At 39.6% G+C, this 14,029-nt stretch overlaps 1 protein-coding gene across 3 annotated transcripts; it reads left to right on the top strand.

The window, feature by feature from the left end:
* Positions 1-4,249: 4,249 nt before the first annotated feature.
* LOC115218847 (zinc finger protein 384-like) lies at positions 4,250-13,695 on the top strand. 3 transcript variants are annotated; one of them, XM_036509358.1, is made up of 3 exons: positions 4,250-4,272; positions 9,975-13,052; positions 13,457-13,695. In XM_036509358.1, exon 2 carries the CDS (start codon positions 10,449-10,451, stop codon positions 11,676-11,678), a length of 1,230 nt encoding a protein of 409 aa, XP_036365251.1. In that variant the 5' UTR covers positions 4,250-4,272; positions 9,975-10,448; the 3' UTR covers positions 11,679-13,052; positions 13,457-13,695. The 3 variants fall into 3 exon arrangements, with proteins under 3 accessions (XP_036365251.1, XP_029644654.1, XP_036365250.1); XM_029788794.2 differs by lacking the exon at positions 4,250-4,272 and adding an exon at positions 4,536-4,691; XM_036509357.1 differs by lacking the exon at positions 4,250-4,272 and adding an exon at positions 4,705-4,922.
* The last annotated feature ends 334 nt before the right edge of the window (positions 13,696-14,029 follow it).

Here is a 14,029-nt window from a genome sequence, read left to right as displayed (position 1 = left end):
TCCAATCAACTGTGGTACCTGTAAGATGCATCATCAAGGATGATTCTGGGGTCTTAGGAAGTTTTGGGTCATTCTACTGATTCCGCAATACATACATGCACATACGTACACACACACACACACACATGTTGATGTGCACATTTGAATATTAATACACATACATTAATCAAAAACATACATTTATGCAGCAACTGCAACATTGGCACACACATGCATATAAACATACATCCATGTCTATATGCATACATATGTGCTTGCATATGTACATATATACATGGGCGCTTGTGTGCACATACAAATACACACACACACCTGGCTTACCTGTAAACATATTGAATGCCATGTATACAATATATGTGGAAGTGCAATGGCCCAGTGGTTAGGGCAGCAGACTCGCGGTCATAGGATCGTGGTTTTAATTCCCAGATCGGGTGTTGTGAGTGTTTATTGAGCAAAAACACCTAAAGCTCCACAAGGCTGCAGCAAGGGGTGGTGGTGAACCTGCTGTACTCTTTCACCACAACTTTCTCTCCCTCTTTCTTCCTGTTTCTGTTGTACCTGTATTTCAAAGGGCCAGCCTTGTCACACTCTGTGTCACGCTGAATCTCCCTGAGAACTATGTTAAGGGTACACGTGTCTGTGGAATGCTCAGCCACTTACACATTAATTTCATGAGCATGCTGTTCTGTTGATCGGATGAATTGGAACCCCTGTCGTCATAACCGATGGAAAGCCATGATACAACATATGTATATACGGCACTTTACAAATGTGCTACGTATATCGTATACAGGTTTTCTCTTCGACAAATTAACTGCATACAACTGAAATACGAATTTGAAGAAAGCCAAACGAGGCACACAGGACCAATACACACACTGTAGCAACCATGTAGCAACCATGTCAGCATGAATGTCCTTGAGGGCTAAACCCTTTTTCTGAAGGTACTTGATAACACCATGTTGACTAATTTTGTCCATTTTCAAGAGAAGTCACTACTAGTTACTTTTGAAGAGTTCTTTGGACAGTCAGATGTCATTTAGTTGGAAAGCAACAATGCACTTATTAACAAGAGCACTCAGAGAGCACAAACCTCCACCAAGGCAACACCAACGATTAGCTGGGAGAGGATTTTTAAAATGAGAATATCTGAAATAAACTCGATTGCTCTCACAAACGAGAATATTAAAAATGAACCCAACTTCTCTCAAAAATTAAGTTAAAAAAAAACAGGAAAAATAATCTAGAATCCTTGTCCGGTACCGGATCGATCCCAAAATCTAATCAGTTTGTGCCAGCTATGAAGCCAAACATCCCTGAAAGTTTCATCCGAATCCATCCAGTGGTTTTTGAGATATCTTGTCCACAGATAAACATGACTGAAAACAATACCTCTGCCTTCACTAAGGCAGAGATAATAAGAAGAGTTAAAATTTATGCAGGCAAAGTTTCCCAACCCTAGCATTGCTCCTTCATGGTCAGGCTATGAACTTTTCAGCCCACCCTTGTACATAATGTTTGAATAGAAGACAGGATGGTTGTAGGTGGAACATCTATTGATCACAGATCTGATGGGTCTCGGTTAACCTAGGGCTATACAGCAACATTAACATTAGATAATGTAGTACTAGATATACTATGTACAAATAAATGATAGGATGATCATAGCTGGAATGTCTTCTATTTTAGCTCTGTTGTATCTAGGCTAAACAACACCCCAACACAAGCATCTGTGTAGTCACAAGATCTGCTAGAAATAGCAGTTAAATCTCTTCCTTTTATAAAGGAATGTCACATTGGATAACGTAACCCTAGACATACTTAGTCTGAAATTAGGATAGAATGGTAATGGCAGGAGTCCTTTGATTATGAATTTGCTTGATCAGGGCTGACCTGAGGCTAAACAACAACACATATTGGTTTCATATTTTGGCACAAGGCCAGCAATTTTAGAGGAGGGCGATAGTCAATTACATCAACCCCAGTGCTCAACTGGTACTTATTTTATTGACTCTGAGAAGATGAAAGGCAAAGTTGACCTTGGCAGAATTTGAATCCAGAGCTTAAAAACCCAAAATAAACCATTTTATCCAGTGCGGTAATGATTCTGCCGGATCACTGCCCTCAAGACCACTAACATTAGATACTATAGATCCCATTTTTTCCCATTTTTCCCATTTTTTTTAGGCTTTGCAGACCCCCACTCCCATCTCCAAAATGAAAAACTCAGAGAAGACAAAGCAAAATGACCTTGTATAAAATAATTTTTCATGAGATAAAATTTTACTGATAAAATAAAAAATTTCAGTGAGAGGGGTGAACTTGTTTGATCTGTAATATGTCCTCAATATTAGGCTGCATTTTTAATAACGTGACCCTCATGCCATGCACAACATCCAGTTGATTGTGAGCCTTTGTTTTAATTGCAGGTAAAGTTGTTCCTTCTTCTTTTTGTTTTTTCCTTCTCAAGCCACGCCTGGCTCATAAGGGCTGGTTTCCTTGGCGTATAGGTTCCCTACCTGGACGGGATGCCGGTCCGTTGCAGGTGAGCTGCATGATGCAGGAGGAAATAGTGAGAGAAAGTTGTGGCAAAAGAGTCAGCAGAAGTTCGCCATTACTTTCTGCTGGAGCCATGTAAAGCTTAGGTGTTTCACTCATACACACACACATCGCCCAGTCTGAAATTCGAACCCACAATCCCTTGACCACGAGTCCGCTGCTCTAACCACTAGGCCATGTGCCACAGGTAAAGTTGCAAAGGCTGTCTCACATTCGTACATTATTGCAAATGGAACAATGAAATTGAGGGCCAATTTGGTGACATCTGGATAGGACTGCATCATTTCAATCCAGAATTCACTGCAACACATATTACAGAAGGCGTTTTTTTACACCTCCACCATTCAGCAAGACGATAAACTGTTTTTTGAATGGCGTAATCTTCTGGCGGAAGGTCAACAACAGAGATTGCAAAGGGATTGGGGATGAAAAGATGAACTTTCTTGAAGTTTTGTAGGTTGGGGAATTATCTTTGAATTTCAACATGAAGAATTAAGACATGTTGTTTCATTATGTCAACATCAACTCGGAAGGCCATCTTCATCAAGGAAAGTATTGAGGTTTGGAAATGGTGCAAAATTCTTACATTCCAATTTAGAATGCCACAAATGGAGCTTGTACATAAATAATGTTTGAATAGAAGACAGGATGGTCATACCTGGAACATTTATTGATCACAGATCTGATGGGTCTGGGTTAACCTAGGACTAAACAACAACACTAACATTAGATAATGTAGTCCTAGATACACTATGTACAAATAAATGATAGGATGATCATAGCTGGAATGTTTTCTATTTTATAAGTGAGGTACATTTGTGTTATTTGTCTGCAAGCATGGGGTATAGTGTGGACAGGGGTACATTCTGGGCTGGCTGTCTGGAAGGGGGTGTAAATTAGGGGGTTCTGTGTAGTGCGTGCATGTTCAATAGTTCTAGTTTTAGCTAAAACTGGAAAACCCAGGGTCTTGAACATTATAAATCTGAAAAATGGTGACCCCCTTTGCGGACCCCAGTTTGGGAATCAAGGCTATAAATATATAGACACACTGCATTTGAATATTAGATATGATGGTCACAGCAGGAACGTAATTGATTGTAGATCAGAACTGACCCGGAGGTAAACAATATTGATATTGCAGTCCAAAGTACTGTCATTATACTAGACATGATGGCCACCGTTGGAACCCTTTGATTGTAGACCTTTGTGGAAATCTATCAATTGTACATCTTTGCTTGAGTCCCAGTGAAACTATAAGGGGAGGGGGGGTGAACTTTACATCAAAGCTATTTGGTAATAGAAACCAAAAAAGGCCAGTTCTCCCTTAAATCAAACCCCATTGTTTAAAAAGGAAACATTGAACGTCTTGTACGTCGCTGATCATAAATCTGCTGAATCAAGACTGATCTGGGGCGAAACAACTATTTAGTTGTCTTGTAATAACAAGAATTGTCTAAGTCGAGCGAAGGCCTTAATTATCTTGCTGTCGCTTTCGAAAGAATAACACCAAAAATATTTTTTACCATTGTAAAATAAACACAGATCATATAAACTATTTAATTTGGAAGGAAATGAGCCACTGAGGAATTCACTGAAATCATTGCAGATTATGGTTCCTTAAAGCTTGTCCACTTCGTCCAATTTCGTCATAAATCGGATTTTCACGAAGATCTTTCGTTCAGAAATTGCGAGAGAAAATTATTTTTTAACAATGTAAGCACATTTCAGATAATTAAACGAAAAATATTTTTGATAAACATGGAATTTCAGTTTAGTTTGAATAAAAAGGGAAAAAAAAAATCGTATCAATTTCAATTGTGACTTTGTCTGCGTGTGTGACTCTATGACCATCAGGCAGAAACGGTGTAAGCAGAAAATGTCCTCTCGAAATATTTTGTGCTGGCATTGTTTAGTTTATTGGCTGATTAAAATCAACCTTAACCAAGAAACCAATATATTAATGTTCAAATCCTGTAATAATTATCAAAAAATTATAAATAAGGATATTTAAAGGTGAACTTATAATAAAATCCTAAATATTAATAGTCGAAAGTAGTTGGTTGTTATCTCCCTTACTTGATGTAGCGAGCTGTCGTCCCTACCCCGACGAACTGTGTTGCTGGTCAGAGCAGGTAAGTACGATAACAACGACAACTCTACTGACGACACTCCTCTGTCCCGGTCACAAACCCTGTCTGCAATGCTGCCTTGTAACGGTTCGATTCTCACATGTGCTTCCTGGCCACAGCTAAGGCCGTAGTTAATTAAAGTCACATCGTTGGTTGCGTTAGTAAATCGACTGAGTACGTCAGACATGACAGTTGAAATACGAAATGTCTCCTCGAGACCTCATCTCTCTCGGGGTAAACTCTGGCTTCTGCTCTTACTGCCACTAATCGCATCCCACCTATCTTCTCATCTATCTATCTCTCTCTCTTTCTACATATATATATATATCACCCTCTATCTTTCCTTTCTTTCTTTCCCTCTCAACGCAGTTTCAGCTTAAACCAACGTCACCAATCTTCCCACCGCTGAGTTCACTTTTGTGTTAAGCACAGAATAAATGTATATTTTAACAATGGGAGAAGGAAGGAACGCAAAACTTAACAAACGTTTTCAGAATATATTATTTATTGACATTGCATAATTTTATCTAATAAATGCAATGCTAAATCAGCGGGACATGGAATCGGAACGTATTCTAGGTGGAGGAACATAAGCAATAGCGGAAAGTAACACATATGCATTTGTGTGTTCTGTTTCCAAATGTTTTGGTATAATTCCGGCTTTATGGTGTAGGGCCCTGTCAAAAACTGATCCTTCAACTTACCAGGTAGTGACACTCCCACTCATTAATCTACCTGCCCAGCTGATAGTGACCCTGACAGAAAATTGAGCTGACCACATAACAGTTTACGAACATAGTCGTTTATCTGTAACACTTACTACCCGCCTTCGGTTTTAAGTTATCGTTATTTGCGCGAAGGACTGAACCAATGTGGTGGTTATTTACGTTAAATTAATTACAATAGTCATGTTTTAAATCAAATGTTTTCTATCTTTTTGCTTTTGTGCTGCTCTGCATTTTGGTATACAAAGTTAAAAAAAAAAACGTTTGGGATTTCTAAAGTTTAGAAAAAATACCGGAAACTATTGTTTGCGTTTTATTATTAATCGTATTTTTGTCTAACAAACTTGAAAATAACATGTTTTTCAAGACGCTCAACCATCAGTATGGATTTTCTGGAACTTTAAATGTTTTAAAATCGACGGCACGCCTCGATCCCCTTTAAATGCTCCTTTTTACAACCACTACTTTGAAACTATTCCTTGGAACCTCATATTCCAGTCTTATATAAAAATGGGATTTGATCGAGTAACTTTTATGATTTCTTCGTGGGGATCCGCTCCTACTGCTAGGGTAACCGTACTTGTGGCAGTCGATGCCAGTGGCCACAGCACCGTTTTGTTATATTTCTCTTGAGATATTCTGTTTGCTTCAATTAATTCTAAATATAATGAAAAATTCAGTAAAATAACTTTCTTGTTATTATTAAGCTAGTGTTAGGAACATAAATTAACACAAAGTTTTCATGGAAGATTTTAATTCAGAACTTTTGAAAACATGACTCTTGTACTACATAGCCAGGGACGACAGCCCTAGGCAGATCGGTATCAAAAGGAACGCATTTTGATAAAGGCCACTTGATGTGTTTGTCGTCGGTCATTTCATGATCGACCTTCATCACTGCTTCCTATGTCTCCCTTAGTCTCTTCAATAGGCCCCTTCTAGTTGGATCACCATCGTCAGCCTTCATATACAAAACATGACCATACCAGTGCAGTATTCTCTCTTGCACACTACATCTGATTCTCATTTCTTGTAACAGTACACTTGAACTCCATCATTCATATTTTTGAAGTTTTCCTTTAGAAAAACTTCATGGAGAATTAATCATCATCATCTTTTGGCTACGACTTATACTTACATTTGAGACCTTGAGCTTGTGTCAAATGTTTTGTTCCATCATTGGTGTCCTAAGCCCAGCAGTTGTGGCACCACTTGAAGGGACTTGACCACCATTTTAGAAAGATACCCATAGTTTCTGTTTCCATGGGTTGACGCCCAAATGGTGATTTAGCTAGCAGGCTACTCTGGGTGTCTTGGACCATAACTGGTAAGGTGCAGCCATCTTCCTGCTATTTAGTTTTCAACTACTAAGGGCAGCGATCAGTGTGTTGTTCATTGGTCACTTTCTGCTGGCAATTGATGCTGATGGTCATCTAGAATATCTGAATGTAGCAGCCATCAAAAGGTCATTTCCATGGACTGACTGAGGATCCAAGATTCACATTCGTAAAGGAGAATTGTCATAGTTGCTGAAATTCTCTTCAGCTGTCTGGACAGATTAGAGGTCCAGATATTCTTCAGAGATTCAAGTGCTTTCTGTACAAAACAGCTCCACATATCAAGTCCCTCTAAGACTGCTATGAGTGTTCTAAGAAACTTGCTTAAGCTAGACAACTTCAATGGTCTTTAGTAGCTTATGGCCAACTGTATTATAGACCAAGTATTCTGTTTCCTTGGCATTGAGGTATGGCTTGATTTTGTTGCACATAATTTCAGTGTTTGATGGAAGGGCCTGAGCATCTGTGATTTCATCTAACAGTAAAATAACATTGTCAGTAAAGTGTGGAGCAGTGTCACCAAGCTTCCTTGGTGTAATAGTGAAGACCAGCTCCTCATAGTCTCCAGATTAAACTTATGCTCTTCTTTACTTATTTATGTAGGTTGGACAGGTCAGCAAATACAGTTTCTTGTTGCATCACAAACCCATAACATTTCATTTGTAAATCTCCATGTTCTCAACTTCAACCATTGAAGTTGTCTAGCTTAAGCGAGTTTCTTAGAACATTCATAGCAATCTTAGAGGGACTTGATGTGTGGAACTGTTTTGTACAGAAAGCATTTGAATTTCTGTACAAAACAGGACCCCTAATCTGTCCAGACAGCTTAAAAGAATTTAACATTCCTCGGACTACTTCTTTTGATAAATGGTCTTTTCAAAAGCATTTTGCTTCTTCCCTTCTACATGGCAGAGTAATTTATTCCACTTTTGTAAAGTTTGTCTATTTATTAAGGTACCATGTAAAAAGCACTGGTGCTGGGGCCACATGAAAAAAAAGTTCAGTACACTCTGTAAAATGGTTGGCGCTAAGAAGGGCATTTAGCTATAAAAACCAAGCTAAAACAGACTATGGAACCTAGTGTGGCCCCTGGCCTTACCAGCTCCTATCAAACCGTCTAGCTCATGCCAGCATGGGAAATAGATGTAAAATGATGATGGTGATGACAATTGTTAGTGTCCTTAGATGCTACATTATAACCTATTTTCTGTTGTTGACTTCATTGTAGATGCAGAAGGGATGAATAGCTAAGAATGTCGTTTCACAAGCAGGAGTGCCCCAGTTTAATGTTTATTTGCCATAGTGCCAGGTTGACTCATACTTTGTGAGTGAAAATGGGTAGATGGAAGCTGTAGAGAAGCCTGCCAGATGGGTTGTAGTTGTAATTCAAAAGGAGACGGCCTTGTTACACCCTGTGTGTCACACTGATTCTATTTATGTTAATGTTCAGCCATTTGCACAGAAATTCAGGAGTGGGTAATTCAGTTGATCAAACAACAGAATCCTCATGGTTGAAGGACAAATCCACCGCTGCCACCGCTATCTGATTCTTAAGTAATCAGCCATCATGAATGATACCTGTGTCAGCGGTTGAAGATGGGATTGGATCACATTTTCCTAACTTTCATATTGATTTTAATCAATTTTAAAAACCTCCTTTAATCTTTCATTTTAATCTCCAGAATAAGATCAGTTTAGTTTATCATGTTCTTTGTCTGTTTTAGTTATTTATATAATTTATCTTTATACTTCAGATTACTTATTAAATATAAAGTACCAGTCAAGTACTGGGGTCAATGTAATTGACTAACACTCTCCTTGCTGGCCTTGTGTCAAAATATGAAACCATTATTATTATTGTTATTATTGAGTGATAGAGCAGTGCATGCCATCAAAGTGACACTGGTGTAAATGAAGCCCAATATACCCATGATGACCACCCGTCTGATAAGGGTACATCAGGCACATGCATCACAATCATGTGTGTGTAACATGGTGATCTCGTATCAAGATAAACAGCGCATGACCTTGCAGGTGGGGGCCAAGTTAGGATTTTCTTCCCAAAAGGTTACTGAATAAGGGTTGTTTAAGGATGTTGAACAAAACACCCATGTGTCCAGAGGTGAATTATTCAAACCCCAATGAATTCCTCTCAATACGTGGCTATGATGCTCCCCCACTACTTCTGCTCGTGATCAGAGATGCACATATCGTCAGCCACTAAGGGACATGCTCAACTTGTTAAGGTCAAGCAACTGACAAGCAAATCTGTGGTATTGAGCAGAATATTTGCTGTAGCCCATCTTTTACACTAAGACAAAAAACAATGTACATGATAACACTTCCAATCAGTTAACATCAGAAGCCATGAGAGCCACTACCTTGTACTGCATCCGGGCATTTATTATTATTATTATTATTATGCTAGTGCATGCTCATTTAGTTAGCAAGTAATTCATCTTGATTTTTGGTACCAACAAGTCTCTTCAAATCTCCAGAATCTTCCTTAGGATTCTTGCAGAATATAGAATGTTACTTTTCTGCAAGTCAACAATGCAAGTTTCAGTCTTTTATATAACATTTTAGGTTTTGTGCTAACATGCACCAATTACCCCATAGAAATAATTGTTGTGTTGGTCTTCCACACTCTCTTTGGCTCTCTGGCTAAATCCTCGTATTTCTCAATTTTTTTCATATTGACTCGGTTGTCATAGGGAATTGCAAAGTCCACGATCTTACACTTATTCTGTGTCTATGATCTTACAATTATTATTAAGGTGGCAAGCTGATAGAATCGTTAGCATGCTGGGTGAAATGCTTGACTTTGCCTTTCATCCTTTCAGAGTCAATAAATTAAGAACCAGGGAAATACGGGTCGATGTAATCGATTCGTCCCCTCCCCCCAAATTTCAGGCCTTGTACCTTTAATAAAAAGGATTATTATCATTATTATTCTGGCAGAATTGTTAGCACACTGGACGAAATATGCTTAGTAGCATTTTGTCCGTCTTCTGTTCTGAGTTCAAATTCCACTGAGGTTGACTTTGCCTTTCATCTTTTCGAGGTCAGTAAAATAATTACCAGTTGAACACTGGGGTTGGTGTAATCAACTCATCCCCTCCCTCAAAATTGCTGCCCTTGTGACAAAATTTGAAACCATTATTATCATTAATATTATTATTATTATCATTGTTATTATTTATTTTATTATTTTTCTTTTGCAGAGATGACAAGTTTCATCCAATTTGTCCTGGATGCCATTTTGGAGTTGGAATTCCAAGACTCTCCACTTCTTCTGTCAACAAAGCAGCTTTCTCTGTGTCCTTCCCAGATTTGAAAAAAATATCTTCATTAAGATCTTCCAGTATTTTCTATCAATATAATTCCTGATATATACTTAAGGTTCCATCAATCTGATCAGATTATCGGATTATCAACGTGACTCCTTGTTAAAGACTTTTCTTCACAAAACAGTGAATGGAAATTTAGGCTTTCAGTCTCTTCTCATAAAATTAATATCCTAAGGTGCTGTTGGTCTTAAGAGAATTGTCATAAGAAAAGATTTGTCTCAAGAGAAGGTGAAGGAGAAACAAGAATACAGACATTTTTGTTTGAAACAAGAATTTAAAATATTGTTTGTTGCATCCACTGGAAAAGTAATTAAAGTGAACTTGCTTTGTTGTTTTGTGTGAAGAATTATGTTTTCTGTGCAGTCTGTGGGGAAACAACCACCATTGAATTATTCTGAAGAAGAAAGTGTGGACGATTCTAGTGCCATAGCATGCAACATTGTTGCCAATTTTGTTTCAAACACTAGCAAACCACCAGCCAAGAGAGATAAACCTTTCAAATGTGGTATTTGTCGAAAAGGGTTTACGTTGAAGGCTTATTTGAGTCGGCACCAACTTGCTCCGGAGGCTGGCAAACATTTCAACTGTCCATTTTGCTCAAAAGTATTTCCTCAGAGAGACCGTCTTGACAATCATCAACGAACTCACACGGGAGAGAGACCTTTCACCTGTGACGTGTGCACCAAAGCTTTCTCTCAGAAATCTCACCTGAACACACACAAGCTCATCCATACAGGTGTGAAACCCTATCACTGTAGTTTGTGTCCGCGTGCGTTCTCACAGAAGGATCATTTGATCAAACACCATCGGACACACACTGGGGAGAAACCGTTCCACTGCCTCGTCTGCAAAAAGGCTTTCAGCCAACGCACGCACCTTAAGAAACATGAGCTGATCCACGCCAATGGTGGCAGTGGCAAACGAGGAGGAGGAGGAGGAGGAGGAGGAAATGTAGCCAATCAGTTTCAGCAGCATCATCATCATCATCACCATCCACATAACCATCAACATCATCACCATCACCATCACCAGCACACACCTGTCAATACGACAAATTCATGTCCTCACCACATGCCAGCCTCACAACAGCAACAACAGCAGCAGCAGCAGCAGCAATCACACGTGACTGGATCCTGTCCTCATCACACTCCGCAACAACAAACACAGCAACAACAACAGCAGCAGCAGCAGCAACAACAACAACAACAACAGCAACCGCAACAGCCACAACAACAACAACCACCACCACAGCAACAGCAACCGCAACAACAACAACAACAACCATCACCACAGCAGCTACAACAACAACAGCAGCAACAACATCAAGCTAACTGTACAATTGCGATGAACAACAATAATTCTACTCCGCCGCCATCATCATCACCTCCAGCCGTGACCCATCAACTTGGTCCTCGACCCGAGAGCAGTTACTCCGCTTGGAAGAGAAGTCTACAGCCTGGCACCAACTGGAATTCTTCTAACTGGTCAGCTAATACACAGTCCCCTTCGTATGGCGTTGGTCAAAGTAAATGTGAAAACCAGGAGGCAGTTCATAGTATTCAGACCTTGCTACAATAAGACTCCCACTCCCTCTCTGTCTCATCCTCTTCCTCCACCTCCTTTATGAACTCATTAAATCCCTCAGTATTACTACGTCAGCCAAGCAAACACTAATGAACTACTGATGTGACAGCAATGATGCCAGGGTCAAAGACCCCTAAATTGAACAGTTTCTCTCAGAATATTTAAACTGACAATAGAGGGGTTGCCTGTGAAATGTTTTAAAATCCTCTTTCTGCTATGCACACACACACACACACATATGCAGAGACACACAAACACATTCCTACATGCATATGTTCATACATGGACACAAATATACATGTGTGTGTGTATACATTCAAACATATATGCAGACATGCTCTAAAGTTGTAATTCTTAAAAGGTAACATACAGTTTAATCTCACAAACTAATCTCTCTCTTGTCTCCACATACACACTATGAGTGTGTGTGTAAGTATATATATATATATATATATATATACATATACACTCACACACAGACAAACAAGTAGAAAAAGAAGCAAATACATTCTGAAGTTTTAAAGTGTTTGTTAGAAGGCAATATATATATGTATGTATAATGTAACTTTATAAACTAGTCTGTCTTGTATTCACATTATTATTTACACACACAAACACACACGCATAGAATTATGTAACCAATTATATGTATACATACACACACACATGAAGAGACAGACACAACAAAAAAACAGAGACTTGGGGACTGAATCACTTCATCGGAACTTCTCAGTGCTTTTTAATTTGGCTCTTTTTGCAGAAATTTGTTGAAAATCTGCCAAAGTTTAAAACCTGGAATTGAGTGAAGTCTGAGGAAATCAGGGTCCACGAAAATCTATCGGGGATGAACAAAGTGGTAGCCATGTTAGGAAGGGAAAAAAAATGTTGAGGGATCTCTCTAGGGGAGATTTACACTGAAGGGGGTAACACTGAGAGAGGGAGAGAGAAGTAATGGACTTTTGAGGGGGTCCAATGCAAGTCACAGACAATTTTAGGAGGAGGGGGGGGGTAGAGTTCAAACTGGAGCGGGGTGGGGGGAGGTTCAAATGGGTGCAAGTGTGGGGGGGATGAAGATAATAATTGCTTCAGTTGGCAAGGAATGATTTTTCTCTATATTTCTTTCTCTCTCTCTCTCTCTCTGTGTAAAAAATGGCAGGTTGCGAAGTGTGACAGGGCTTGGAACATGTTAGGCAAATGTAAAGAAGCAAAAGAGGAAAGACTTTGATCTGATCTGTTTGATACGTAAATGATTGATTGGTTTATACATGTAATAGATGATGATGATGGTGATACTCGTGTAAGAAATTGGGGGGGGGGTTGTAAGTGATGATGTTTGAGGTAGGGCTAGAAAGACATGGAGGTAGTTAGGTCTAGTGTGGAGGCGCAATGGCCCAGTGGTTAGGGCAGTGGACTCGCGGTCATAGCATCGCGGTTTCGATTCCCAGACCGGGCGTTGTGAGTGTTTATTGAGCGAAAACACCTAAAGCTCCACGAGGCTCCGGCAGGGGCTGGTGGTGATCCTTGCTGTACTCTTTCACCACAACTTTCTCTCACTCTTACTTCCTGTTTCTGTTGTACCTGTATTTCAAAGGGGCCGGCCTTGTCACTCTCTGTGTCACGCTGAATATCCCCGAGAACTACGTTAAGGGTACACGTGTCTGTGGAGTGCTCAGCCACTTGCACGTTAATTTCACGAGCAGGCTGTTCCGTTGATTCGGATCAACCGGAACCCTCGTCGTCGTAACTGACGGAGTGCTTCCATATCCAGTTAGGTCCAGATCTCCGACAAACTCTACATGCTACATTGTTGACCTGTTGAAGCCATATTAGCAGAGATAAGTGATTAGGTGATTAAAACTCGTTATGGTGAAAATGATGTATTTATGCATGTATGAATTTTTTTCTGTCTTTTTTCTTTCTTTCTTTTTTGCCAATTTCCATTTGATTACAAGTCTTGTATTTTGTTAATACACATTTCATTGCTCTCGTCTGCTTTAGAAGCTTTCTTCTACAATTTTCTTGTGTTTTCCTTTCTTGTTTGTCTTTTCTCATATACTCCCTCCCACACCATCCCCCACCCATGTTGACTTGTCATTCCTTACATGACCACCTCTTCGGCTCTGCTTGAAGCAAACATCCACCCAAGTGCTGGTGGGATCGAGTGGTAAGAAGTTTGCTTCCCAACCACAGGGTTCTGGGTTCAGTCCCCCTGCATAGCACCTTAAGCAAGCGTCTTTTACATCTATGAGTGTTTGTGTCTGTGTTTACACCCCGCCACTGCTTGACAACTGGTGTTGGTGTGTTTATGTCTCCATAATTTAGCAAAAGAGACTGGGAAAATAAGT

This window comes from Octopus sinensis, linkage group LG14, assembly GCF_006345805.1.
Source record: "Octopus sinensis linkage group LG14, ASM634580v1, whole genome shotgun sequence".
Taxonomy (NCBI): Eukaryota; Metazoa; Mollusca; class Cephalopoda; order Octopoda; family Octopodidae; genus Octopus; species Octopus sinensis.
Note: the sequence above shows the minus strand (reverse complement) of the source record. Positions and strands in the feature narration are given on the sequence as shown.